The 12,915-nt window shown below is 42.0% G+C and overlaps 1 protein-coding gene across 2 annotated transcripts in view; it reads right to left on the reverse strand.

Annotated features, from left to right (window-relative positions):
- Positions 1–12,915, reverse strand: part of ANLN (anillin actin binding protein) — a 287,028-nt gene that overhangs the window by 177,324 nt on the left and 96,789 nt on the right. For both annotated transcript variants that reach the window (XM_030204140.1, XM_030204129.1), the window contains exon 10: positions 8,905–9,152. In XM_030204140.1, the coding sequence (XP_030060000.1) occupies positions 8,905–9,152 (248 nt within the window). The remainder of the gene's footprint in view (positions 1–8,904; positions 9,153–12,915) is intronic.

Consider the following 12,915-nt stretch of genomic DNA (forward strand, 5'->3'; position numbering starts at 1 on the left):
TCACTAACCAATCATCGAAATAAGGGAAAACAAGGACTCCCAGCCTGCAAAGTGACACAGTGACTACTGCTGACATTTGTTCATACCCTGGGAGCTGACGCAAGGCCAAAGTGCAACATGCGGTACTGGAAGTACTGTGTTCCCAGCTGAAAGAAAAAAAAAAAAAAAAGCAATAGATACTTGCGGTGCGCTGGAAGTATCAGGATGTGGGTATGCATCCTTCAAGTCCAGAGAGCATAGCCAAATGTTTTCCTGAATCATGAACAGAAGGGTGCCCAGGGAAACTATCCTGAACTTTTCTTTGACCAGGAATTTATTCAGGTCCGCTAGGTCTAGGATTGGATGCATCCCTCCTATTTTCTTTTGCACAAGGAAGCACCTGGAATAGAATCCCTGCCCTTCCTTCCCTGGTAGAACGGGCTCAACCACATGAGCCTTTAGAAGGGCTGAGAGTTCCTATGCAAGTACCTGTTCATGCAGAGAGCTGAGGAAATGAGCTCTCAGTGGGCAATTTAGAGGTTTCCGACGTCAATTGAGAGTGTATCCTAGACAGACCATTTAAAGAACCCACCGGTCAGAGGTTACAAGGGGCCATCTTTCATGAAAAAACTTCAGCTGCCCCCCCAACCGGTAAGTTGTTCGGCACAGACACTGGGACAGTGGCTATGCTCTGCTCAAGTCAATCAAAAGCTTGTCCGCTGCTTTGAATGGGGATCAGTGGGCCTTAGGTGCAAACAGTTGACACGAACGAGCGAGCTGGGGCTGAGCTTCAGAAGGCAAGTGAGAGGAGGTGGCGTACCTAACCCTCTGAGACTAATAGGTACTCCTTCTCGACTTGCCAAAAGACCTCCTAGGTGGAGGCGGCGGCAGATGCAGAAAGCACCCAGCGGGACAAAGAAGAGACATTGGTGTGTTTCTTGATCTGTTCAGCGACCTCTTCAAACTTCTCTTCAAAAAGGTTATCCCCCGGCACGGGGCATCCGTCAACCTCTGCAGAACCGCAGGTTCCAAGTCAGAGACACACAGCAATGAGAGTCTGCGCATCGCTATACTATGGGCAGAGATCCAGGAAGTGACATCAAAAGTTCATATGCGCCCTTGTTCAAGAACTTACGAGACTTCTTCTGCATGGTCAACTTGTGAAGCGACTGCCTGTTCCGGAGGGAAAAGGTCAGTCAAATCTAGCATCTTGCACACCAAGCCTCGCCAGTATACACTCATGAAGAGCTGGTATGATTGTATACACAACACAAGCACAGAGGCCCGAGACATCTTCCTCCCAAAATAGTCCAAGGTTCTAGCTTCTCTGCCTAGGGGTGACAAAGCATAGTCCCTAGAACTCTTGGCCCTTCTAAGGGAGTGATGAGGCAACTGAGGCTTATCAAACACAGGGATGCTGTGAATCTATGGTATCAATCTTCTTGGGCAGTACCGGGGACAGACAGAGGGGACTCCCAGTTCCATATGAGAACGACCTGCAGGATCTCATCCAGCAGTACAGACACAGCCTCTCTAGGAGGAGACTTGCAGTCCAGGACCTCGAGAATCTTGGCCCTGGGATAGTGCTCATCACCAAAGGAAATGGAATAGCAGCCACCATTTACTTGACAAAAGAGGGAAAGGACAGGCTCTCTGGAGGAGACACACTCCTTTCCTGTGGAGGTGAGGGGTCAGACAATGCCATAGTTCTCATCCTCCAAACCGTACCGTGGATAATCCTCCAACTCCCATGAGCGTTCATCAGTGTCAGTCAAAAACTTCTCATGGGAGGGCTGAGAGCCTGCCTCGATGTAGAGGAACAATGTCCCAGAGAAGTGTCAAGGAGTCGGCTCCCACACAGACTCCAGCGAAGCTTCCTCCACCGATGCTGAGGGGTACCGGCTTGGGTGGCAGTTCACACCGAAGCTACACCACAGGCTGCGGGCCAAGCAGGGCAGCAATGGGAGGCACAGTAGGCGCAAGTACCCCCAATGCCAATGCACTCTGTTGCTTCCATCCTTCACATACAAAAAGATCCATTATTTACAGCCAAGCCACAAGATACCACCGTATCTGCTCGGACCCAGAGGATAGAGACAGACACCTTGAAACCTTGACTGCATCCTTCAAACAGAAAGGCTACAACCCCAAAATAATCTCCAAGAATATTGCCTCCTCCCTCAAAACACCCAGGGAAAATCTGCTACAGTACAAAGAAAAAAAAAGCCACAGACAGAATCCCTCTTGTAGTGACATACAACCCAGAGCTGGAGAAACTGAGGAAAATCATAAGAGACTTACAGCCTCTACTCCAGGAAGATGAATTACTGAAAGAGATATTCCCATCCCCACCAGTGCTTACCTTCCGACAGCCACCCAACTTAAAACACAAGCTAATCAAAAGTAAACTCTCAACACAGACTGAAAAGGAAAAGAAGGGCACATTTCCCTGCAATATATCCAGCTGCAAGCTATGCCAAAACATTTCACAGGACCCCACAGTCATTCACAAGGGAAAAATATTCAACATAAAGGAATCTTTCACATGCTCATCTTCCAATGTGGTATATATCATTCAGTGTAAAAAATGTAACGAAGGATGCTATATTGGAGAAACAGGCCAGATGCTTAAGACAAGATTCAATCCGGTGCCAGTCAGGTTCCCACCCTGGTGGGCCAGCATTTTACAAGACCAGGACGCTGCACCAGTGATTTCATAGTTGGAATCCTGAAAGGAAACCTTAAAACAATACAGCATCGTAAGACCTTTGAAGTCAGAATGATTGAATATTTTGACACCCAACAGACAGGACTTAACAAGGATCTGGGTTTTCTAGCCCATTATAAACCATAAAATTGTATTTCTCTGTTTACCACCCTCCTACCCACACCCATCCTGTTAGAATATCAATGAAATGCTTTGATGTCCCTATGCATAGCTCCTACCCACCCCCACCCGGTCAGACTGTCAAAGTAATGCTTGGATGTCTCACTCATATATACTACCTGCTACCACATTTGCTTATTTCCGATCTGACGAAGAAGGGCAACCTTCGAAAGCTAATCAAGAAATGTATTAAGTTATGTCCAATAAAAAAGGTATCATCATATTTTCTTTTGTTTGATTTCTATTGAAGGCATCAATAAACATGTGGATAAAGGTGAGCCGGTTGATGTAGTGTATCTAGATTTTCAGAAAGCTTTTGATAAAATTCCTCATGAGAGACTCCTGAGAGAATTAAAGAAAGCCATAACACAGGAGGCAATGTTCTGGTGTGGATTAGGAACTAGTTATTGGACAGAAAACAGAGGGTAGGGTTAAATGGTCATTTCTATCAATGGAGGAGGGTGAACAGTGGAGTGCTGCAGGGATCAGTACTGGGACCGGTGCCATTTAACATTTATATATGATATAGAATTCAGAATGAGTGAGGTAATCAAATTCGCAGATGAGACAAAAACATTCAAGGTTAACACAAGTGCAGACTGTGAAATATTGCAGGAAGACCTTAGGAAACTGGAAGACTGGGCATCCAAATGCAGATGAAATTTAATGTGAACAAATGCAAGGTGATGCACATTGGGAAGAATAATCTGAATCATAGTTACCTGATGCAAGGGTCCACCTTGTGGGGTCAGCAACCAAGAAAAAGATCTAGATGTCCTTGTAGATAATACGTTGAAATCTTCTGCTCAATGCGCAGCGGCAGCCAAAAAAGCAAACAGAATGCTTGGAATTATTAGGAAACGGGTGGTGAATAAGACCGAAAATACTATAATGCCTCTATTGTTCCATGGTGCAACTGCACCTTGAGTATTGAATTCAGTTCTGGTCACTGTATTTAAAAAAAAAAAAAAAAAAAAAAAAAAGATAGCGGAATTAGAAAACGTTCAAAGAAGAGCGACCAAAATAATAAAGGGGATGGAACTCCTCTCGTATGAAAAAAGGCTAAAGAGGTTAGGGCTCTTCAGCTTGGAAAAGAGACGGATGAGGGGAGATATGATTGAGGTCTACAAAATTCTGAGCGGTGTAGAACGAGTAGAAGTGAATCAATTTTTTACAAAGACTAGGAGACAATGAAGTTACATGGAAAACTTTTAAAACAAATAGGAGGAAATATTTTTTCACTCAAAGAATAGTTAAGTTCTGGAACTCTTTTCTGGAGGATTTAGTAACAGCAGTTAAGTGCATCTGGTTTTAAAAAAAGGTTTTGACAAGCTCCTGAAGGAGAAGTCCATAGTCTGCTATTCAGACAGACATAGGGAAGCAACTGCTTGCCCTGGGATTGGTAGCATGGAATGTTGCCATGATTTGGATTTCTGCCAGGTACTTGTTAACTGGCTTGGTCGCTGCTAGAAACAGGATACTGGGATAGATGGACCATTGGTCCAACCCAGTATGGCTACTCTTATGCAACCTATAGAAATTACTCTCTCAAGCAAAAGTCATTGTACTGCAGTCTTACACAGGGAAATTTCTAGATGTTGGTAGTCTGCAAATGTTCCAAATTCAAAGGATTTACAAAATAAAGTTTGGCAAGCATTTTAACTTTGCAAGCCGACTGCACATAAACAAGAGATTACATCTTTTGAAAAACTCTGGCAGCCCTTTGTAGAGTGGTTCTCACTAGAATCAGAGTGAAGACACTGGGACTTGTGGAACATTGAGTAAAATGGGCCTTTTGGAGATTCGTTATGTTTGAAGGAACTGAGAATGGGAGGGCACGGGAGGTGGGGTTTACTACACTGTTTTGGGTGTTAACTGTATTGCTTTCGTACATTCAGAATACTTTCAATGAACATTAAAGTTTTTAAAAAAGTAAAATTTATGATTGAGTCACAAATATTTCTTAATACACCTTAACAACCTCAAATTATGAAATACTTTTCTCACTAATGCACTGACTTGTAATTTCATTGTTAAGTGTGAGTCTAAAAGAATGCCTAATACTTTCACACATGATTCCAACACAAATTTTCTACCAGGTGTATAATTTCAGGACGGTCTAGAAAACAAAGCTGTAATATATCAAACATGGGTTAACTCATTCAATGGATCACAGTTCAGAGAAAAATAGAAAGCTCCAAGCCCTTACTAGAGCAGAACACTACACATCTTCCTGTGATAGTATTGTCATATAGGGCCACTAGAGTGCCATGTAAAAGGTATTTATGGAAGCTATCTATGAAGGGAGGCAGATATGTTTTGTGAGAACAAAGTGTGTTGTTAGGGTCAGGAAGACTCCCCAACAGGATAAATTCCCAGATGGATAACTTCCCTAAAGCGGGAGCCCAATCTATCATAACAAGGATATATTAATCTTAGTTCCATGGCTCTTCCTCAAGCTTTAAAAAAAAAAAAAAATCACTTCCAGATGAAGAGGTTACATCTATGTACATTTACATGATGTAATACCACTATATAAACTGTATATGTCTAAGCAGTCTTAAAATAGAAACAGATTCATAATCTAAGATTAGAAAAGTGCAAAGGAAGAGCTCATTGCTCAAGTCTCCATAATCCAAAGTGCTCCCCAACCTCTAGTTTAAAACAGCATCTGGAGATTAGTTTGCCATGTGTTCTTAAGACTCAAACATAATTGAAAAATCTTCAAATTCAAAAGAAGGTCCACCACAGGGGTGATCCACTGCAGAAGAGCTGAGTAGTACGTATTCCTGATCAGAGTATCCTCTGATTTATAAATGGAATCCCAGGACTATCCATGCTGTTTTAGACAAATGTTCTGCTAGATAAGTTTAATTACAAAGCTGATGAGATCTCTCAAGGTTCCTCATCTGCTGTAGCCTAGCCTCAAATGCAGACAAACATCTCTGTGAAGCTTCCTCCCCCAGTTTGATGGAGATTGATAGTGAAGCTGGTACAATGGAGCTGTTTATCTGTAACAGGAATTTTTCCATAGACAACAGGATAAATATCAGGTGCAAACAAGTGACATCATATGAAAGCACCAATATGGAATAGCTCAGAGCTCAAAAGATTTGAGTGGTTACTTCTGCATGTTGCTGCCCATATGCTAATCTCTCAGATTATATGTAGCTTAGTCAGCTCCAGGGGCAGTGGGCAGGATTGTGACTCTTATCCTACAGTCTATGGAGAACAAGTTACAGATAAGCAGCTTTGCTTTCCCAAACAGGATGAAATCAAATATGTACATAGGGTCTCCCCAGCTGAGGTTTTTAAATTACATGACAGCTTTGGAGTATATAAACTCCACTGCAGAAGTTCTGGATGTGTGATCCTCAGTCGAACTAGTGCATGTTGCTCAGAACCTTCCCTTTCAAGAGTTGATGTAGTTAGGTAAACAAGTTTATTTCTGTTTGACTAAAAATCACTGCCTGAGATCTCGCATACAGGCAGAAAATAATTTTTTTTTAAAGTATATGAAGGAAGGCCATGTGCTATGTTGCTGCTTTCCAGTTTTTTTCTTAGCTGTGTCAATTTTGAAGAGCCACTGATGTCATCGTGGGCCTTTACTTTCTCTTCGGCCTCATTACTGTAAAACCTGAATATATTCTACTAATCAGTTAACTATCATCTTAGAAACAGTGCTATCCAGATGGTTCAGATTACATGACATAGAAAGTTAAGTAGAATATATGAGCGAAGATTTGGGTGGGATACCGGTGTCTGAAATGGTATTCAAGCGGATGAGTCAGAGAAACTTACTGAATTCACAGTAAACCTGGAGGACGTAATGGGGCAGTTCAGCAAACTGAAGAGTAGCAAATCTCCTGGACCAGATGGTATTCATCCTAGAGTACTGATAGAACTGAAAAATGAGCCTGCAGAGCTTCTGTTAGTGATATGCAATTTATCCTTAAAATCAAGCATGGTACCGGAAGATTGGAGGGTGGCCAATGTAACACCGATTTTTTAAAAAGGTTCCAGGGGAGATCCAGGAAATTATAGAAAGGGAGTCTGACATCGGTGCCGGGGAAAATGGTAGAGGCTATTATTAAAAACAAAATTACAGGGCACATCCAAGGACATGGATTACTGAGACCAAGTCAGCACGGCTTTAGTGTGGAGAAATCTTGCCTGACCAATTTACTTCAATTCTTTGAAGGAGTAAACAAACATGTGGATAAAGGGGAGCTTGTTGATATTGTGTATCTGGATTTTCAAAAGGCGTTTGACAAGGTACCTCATGAAAGGCTACAGAGGAAATTGGAGGGTCATGGGATAGGAGGAAATGTCCTATTGTGGATTAAAAACTGGTTGAAGGATAGGAAACAGAGTGGGGTTAAATGGGCAGTATTCACAATGGAGAAGGGAGTTAGTGGGGTTCCTGAGGGGTCAGTGCTAGGACCGCTGCTTTTTAATATATTTATAAATGATTTAAAGATGGGAGTAACTAGCGAGGTAATTAAATTTGCTGATGACACAAATTTATTCAAAGTCGTTAATTCGCGAGAGGATTGTGAAAAATTACAGAAGGACCTTACGAGACTGGGAGGCTAAAGGGCAGATGTTTAATGTGAACAAGTGCAAGGTGATGCATGTGGGAAAAAAGAACCCAAATTATAGCTACGTCATGCAAGGTTCCACATTAGGAGTTACAGACCAAGAAGGGGATCTGGGTGTCGTTGTCGATAATACACTGAAACCTTCTGCGGCTACGAAAGCGAATAGAATGTTGCGTATTATTAGGAAAGGTATGGAAAACAGGTGTGAGGATGTGGCCTAGTGGTTAGGGTGGTGGACTTTGGTCCTGGGGAACTGAGTTCGATTCCCACTTCAGGCACAGGCAGCTCCTTGTGACTCTGGGCAAGTCACTTAACCCTCCATTGCCCCACGTAAGCCGCATTGAGCCTGCCATGAGCGGGAAAGCGCGGGAACTTAAAAATAAAAAATAAATAATGCCATTGTATCGCTCCATGGTGCGACCGCAACTTGAGTATTGTATTTAATTCTGGTCACCGCATCTCAAGAAAGATATAGTAGAATTGGAAAGGTGCAGCGAAGGGCAACTAAAATGATAGCGGGGATGGGACGACTTCCCTATGAAGAAAGACTAAGGAGGCTAGGGCTTTTCAGTATGGAGAAGAGACAGCTGAGGGGAGACATGATAGAGGCATATAAAATAATGAGTGGAGTGGAACAGGTGGATGTGAAGCGTCTGTTCACGCTTTCCAAAAATACTAGGACTAGGGGGCATGCGAAGAAACTACAGTGTAGTAAATTTAAAACAAATCGGAGAAAATTTCTCTTCACCCAAAGCATAATTAAACTCTGGAATTCGTTGCCGGAGAACGTGGTGAAGGCGGTTAGCTTGGCAGAGTTTAAAAAGGGGTTAGACGGTTTCCTAAAGGACAAGTCCATAAACCACTACTAAATTGTCTTGGAAAAAATCCACAATTCCAGGAACAACATGTATAGAATGTTTGTACGTTTGTGAAGCTTGCCAGGTGCCCTTGGCCTGGATTGGCCGCTGTCGTGGACAGGAGAAAAGAAGACTGAAGCGGACCTCTTGAGCAACGGGTGGGAAGATGGCCGTGCATGCGCGGTGCGCGCACCCGCACACTCGAAGGCTTTAGCAACTTTTGTTGCTAGGAAGAGATTTTCTGGACCTGGGGCTGCCGTGGACGTCACCCATATGTGAGAACAAGCAGCCTGCTTGTCCTCGGAGAAGCTCTGTTTGTTGCTACTAATTACAGGCACTAAGGGAAGAGAAAAGAAAATCTGCACAGCTATACACCACTGTTTCAATTTCAGCCTGGCCAAATATGTGCATCACAAGCTATCTTTGATGAAAAGCATAAAACCATCTACACCAACCACATCTGTTTATTCTCAATAGTTTGGGTTTGATGTGAATTATTTTGGTAATTGTAACAATAAACAGCAGCTACCCAGTAAAACCAGCATAAGTAAGCATGTATGACTGTCGCTATCATACTTACCTCTGGACTTTTCCCACCAACAGTTTCTGCTAAAGGAGCTAACAAAGACATGGAGGAAATGTTAAGTGCTTCTTCATTGTCATCTTGCGCTTCTTCACTGTCCGATTCTTTATGTAGCTCTTTCATCTCTAATTTCTTATCTTCCTCATCTTCCCCATCCAGAACCTCACTAAAGAGGTCATTAATAACTGCTGAACTGTTTACTTCATCATCATCCACGCTCATTTCAATTTCATAAGCTCTCTCACCTGGAAACATGTTCATGCAAAAACATTCCTAGATTATTTATCTGTAGTGTTCTCATTACATTAAAAGATACAGCAGTAGTTGAACTTGCAATAAATTAAAATGTTTCAGCCCCATAGGTTTGGTGCAGAAAACATAAGAGTTAAGATCAAGCAATTCAGCTTAATAAGATGTCTACCCAGTACACAACAAACATTCTGTAAGATGGAAGTTTCTTTGTTGGTAGCTACAGCCTGAAGTGAAGCAATCCTTTACTAATAATTTCTTGCCCCACTTTGAGTCAATGAGAAGCTGCATATGTAGCAGACATAGTTCCTCCTAGATAAAGAAAAACTGCTACAGCACCAGCCAGAAATATCTGGTGGATGGAAAAGAAGCTGGGGAACCCAACATCATGCTTGCTTGCAATTCCCACACTGCCAACCTCCTGCTTCCTATCTACAGTATAATAAGAAGGTAAAATTAGCAATGTTTAAGAAGAACAGGAAGAGCAAGCACAATGAGGAAAGATGGAAGAGGAAAAGCAATAAAGTGTGTGGAGGAGTTCAGATTATTTTTTCTGCATCAGGGAAAAGCAAATTTATACTCAAGTGCTGCCAACAAGATTAGCATTCATTTGTGCAAATATCGAGAAGGTGAAATTTAGTCTGAACTGTTAATGTCCTTGAGTTCTGCTAGACCAGTCCATAGCAATGGGCTAAATCCCCTGACCAGAAGATAGGGGTAGAGAAAAAAAAAAAAAAAAAAACAAGTTCAGCTGACATCACCAGAAGAACAGCAGATACAGCCTTGAGCTAGTCAGCATAAGTTTAACAAAGCCCGAAATCCAAAGGAAAGCCAAGAGCTCCGAAAGTGTCCTCTGGAATCTCGCCAGGCAACACAAGAGCAATGGCTGCTGAACAAGGAGAAATTACTTACTTGCTAATTTTCTTTCCTTTATTCCATCCACATGGGTCCAGAAGCTTGGGCTATGCACTCCTACCAGTAGATGGAGCCTAAGAACACTTTCAGAGAATATTTACCTCTCTTATGCAGTCTTCTACCAGCCAGTATTTCCACCTCAAAGCAAGATGAAATGACTACTAATAGCTATTTTCAATATTATACTACCTTATGTACAATTTAGATACAACAGTCACACCATCCAAAAATGGGGGAACACCCAAAATAGACAAATTAATAACATGCTTTAATAATAAACCAGGGACGCTTTCCAGACATTGCCTTTTCAACGTACACTGTCTCCGATATTCTCTGCATCAGAAAAACCTAATGACTAGTAAAGGAAGGGGGTTCTGGACCAATCTAGAGGAAAGAATCTAAAGGAAAGAAAATCAGGAAGTAAAACTTAATTTCTCCTTCCTTAGCATCACTCCAAACTGATCCAGATGCATGGGAAGTACCAAAGCAGTACACTCTACATGTGGGTCCCTCCCACTAGTGGAACCAACAAAAAGTCTCTTCCCAAAGGTTGCATCCTGTTCTAGACTGAACATCCAGCCAATAGTGCTTTACAGGACTGCAATGACAACCAGTCTGCAGATATTTTGCAAGGAATACGACTTCAGTGCCCAAGAGTTTGCTTGACCCCTGGTCAAATAAGCTTTCAGCCTCCCTAGTACTACACAACCCAATATAGGTTGATGTAATTGCCTCCTTTAGCCAGCGGTATATCTTTGAGGATGCCTCCTTTTGTCCCCTGAACAGGGCAAGCAAGCAATCTGCCTGAGTATCTCAGAAGGATGGAGTTCCATCAAGCACCCTCTGACCGCCAGACAATGCAATCTTCTATGCAACTCTTGCTTCATCCAACACTGGAAAAGGAAATATGGATTCACACAAAAGCCAGGCACCCCCCCCCTTAAGGAACTAAATGTAGAATAACCTTCTTAAAAAGAGAAGGGCTCTCGACATGAAAAAACTTGCAACTCTGAAATTCTTCTCACTGAGCTACTAGAAAAGACTCAAGGTACCATCCTTCATGGAACTAGTCCTCAAGGGCTCAAACAGAGCCTGTACTAAGATCATCAACAACAGATTAAAATTCCACAATGGCACCAATGAACACCAGGGTGGATGAATCAACTTATCCCCTCTGAAGAAATAAACCTAATCTAGGTGAGAAGCCAAACATTTTGCCCTTAATTGGATCCCTATAACAAGCATTGCTACCTGAACCTTAAGAGGCTTGAGGCCAAACCTCTATCCAAGCCATCCTGCAGAAAAAAACAAAAAAACAAAATGTCCACCATGGATGTCTACAAGGCCAAGAAGCACCTCTCAAGACACTAGGCTTCAAAGATCTGCCACACTCATGTGTGCTCCAAAGACATAGACCTCTCTCAAGTTCAGCACAGTGGCAATCACCTTGTCTGAAATAACTTCTCTTCTGCAACAGCCAAGCCGTAAGACAAAACTGAGCAAAGTCTGGCATCTGTATGTGACCCTGCACAAAGTCAAGCAAAAGCAGAACCAATGAACCTTCCAGTACCAACCACATCAGCTCTTTGTACCAATACAATAAAATAGGGCTGTAAGTTAATCACAATTAATGCCATGATTAACTTAATAATTAACTACCCTCCCCTCTCACCCACACAGCTGGTCCAGCATCTCCCCCTCCTCTCTCGGTTTACCTTTTTATTTTCATTAAGTCTTTGCCCTGCAGCAGCAGTCATATTGAAACACTGCCTTGGCCTGCACTGGGCCATTCCTAGACCCGTACTGCCCCCTTCTGATGCAACTTTCTGTTTTCAGAAGGGGGTGGGATGGGTTAGCAGGAAAGGCCTGGTGAAGGCCAAGGCAGTGTTTCAATATGGCTGCCGCTGCAGGGCAAAAACTTACTGCAAATAAAGAGGTAAACCGGGAGGGGAAAGGGATTCCAGTCAGACTTTAAAAAAAAAAAAAAAAATCTTTGAAAAATACAACTTTTTCCCCCACACACATATGGAATGCATATTATCTGGAACATTACTCCAGATTTTCACCATCTGATATGGAAAAATGTTTGAACCAGCTCGCCCCTTATCTTACTGCTTTCAGATTTGGAAAATAAAATTTTTTAGAGGTGTGTAGAGCTCTCTTATTCTGGCCTAATTGTGGTGGTATAAAATCATATAGGATGGTGCCTGTCCATATAATGATTTGAAAATTGTACACAATTTAAAAACACTATTCATTCCTTGATTGGGAGCCAATGCAGTCTATATAATAATAGGGTAACACTCATATCTTGTTACAGAACAAAGTAATCGTGGTATTTTGCAGTTTCTTAAAGGAGTCCAAACATCCTTTATAAATAATAATACGATAGTCCAGTTGGGTCATCAAAAACACCTGAACCAATATCCTAAATTGTTCAAACATATCCTTCTGAGTTTCCTCAGTACCATAAATGATTTACTACACTATTTATCAGAGGGACTAGAGTTAATGTCGGGTCAATAATTATGCCAAGGATCTTCCAAGATGTTTCCAACTGGAAATTCATGCCATTTAACTTGGTTTTGTAAGTAATGCTAGTTTTTATGGTTAAAATATCCTAAATTTAGATTTTTCCTTATTTTAAATTTCAGAAGGTATAAGGATATCCAATTTTGGTTTTCGTTAACAATTCAGGGCCATCAACACTACTAGACTGTCTTAAGCCTCTATATTCTGAATTATTCAGCCCAGCAATGGCCATGGCAGAAAGAGCGGGCACTCCCAAGGCCATGTTTGAACCAGAGCACCGATCCCTTTGAACATTTACTCTTCTAAAACAAA

The sequence above is a fragment of the Microcaecilia unicolor genome, chromosome 1, assembly GCF_901765095.1.
Source record: "Microcaecilia unicolor chromosome 1, aMicUni1.1, whole genome shotgun sequence".
Taxonomy (NCBI): Eukaryota; Metazoa; Chordata; class Amphibia; order Gymnophiona; family Siphonopidae; genus Microcaecilia; species Microcaecilia unicolor.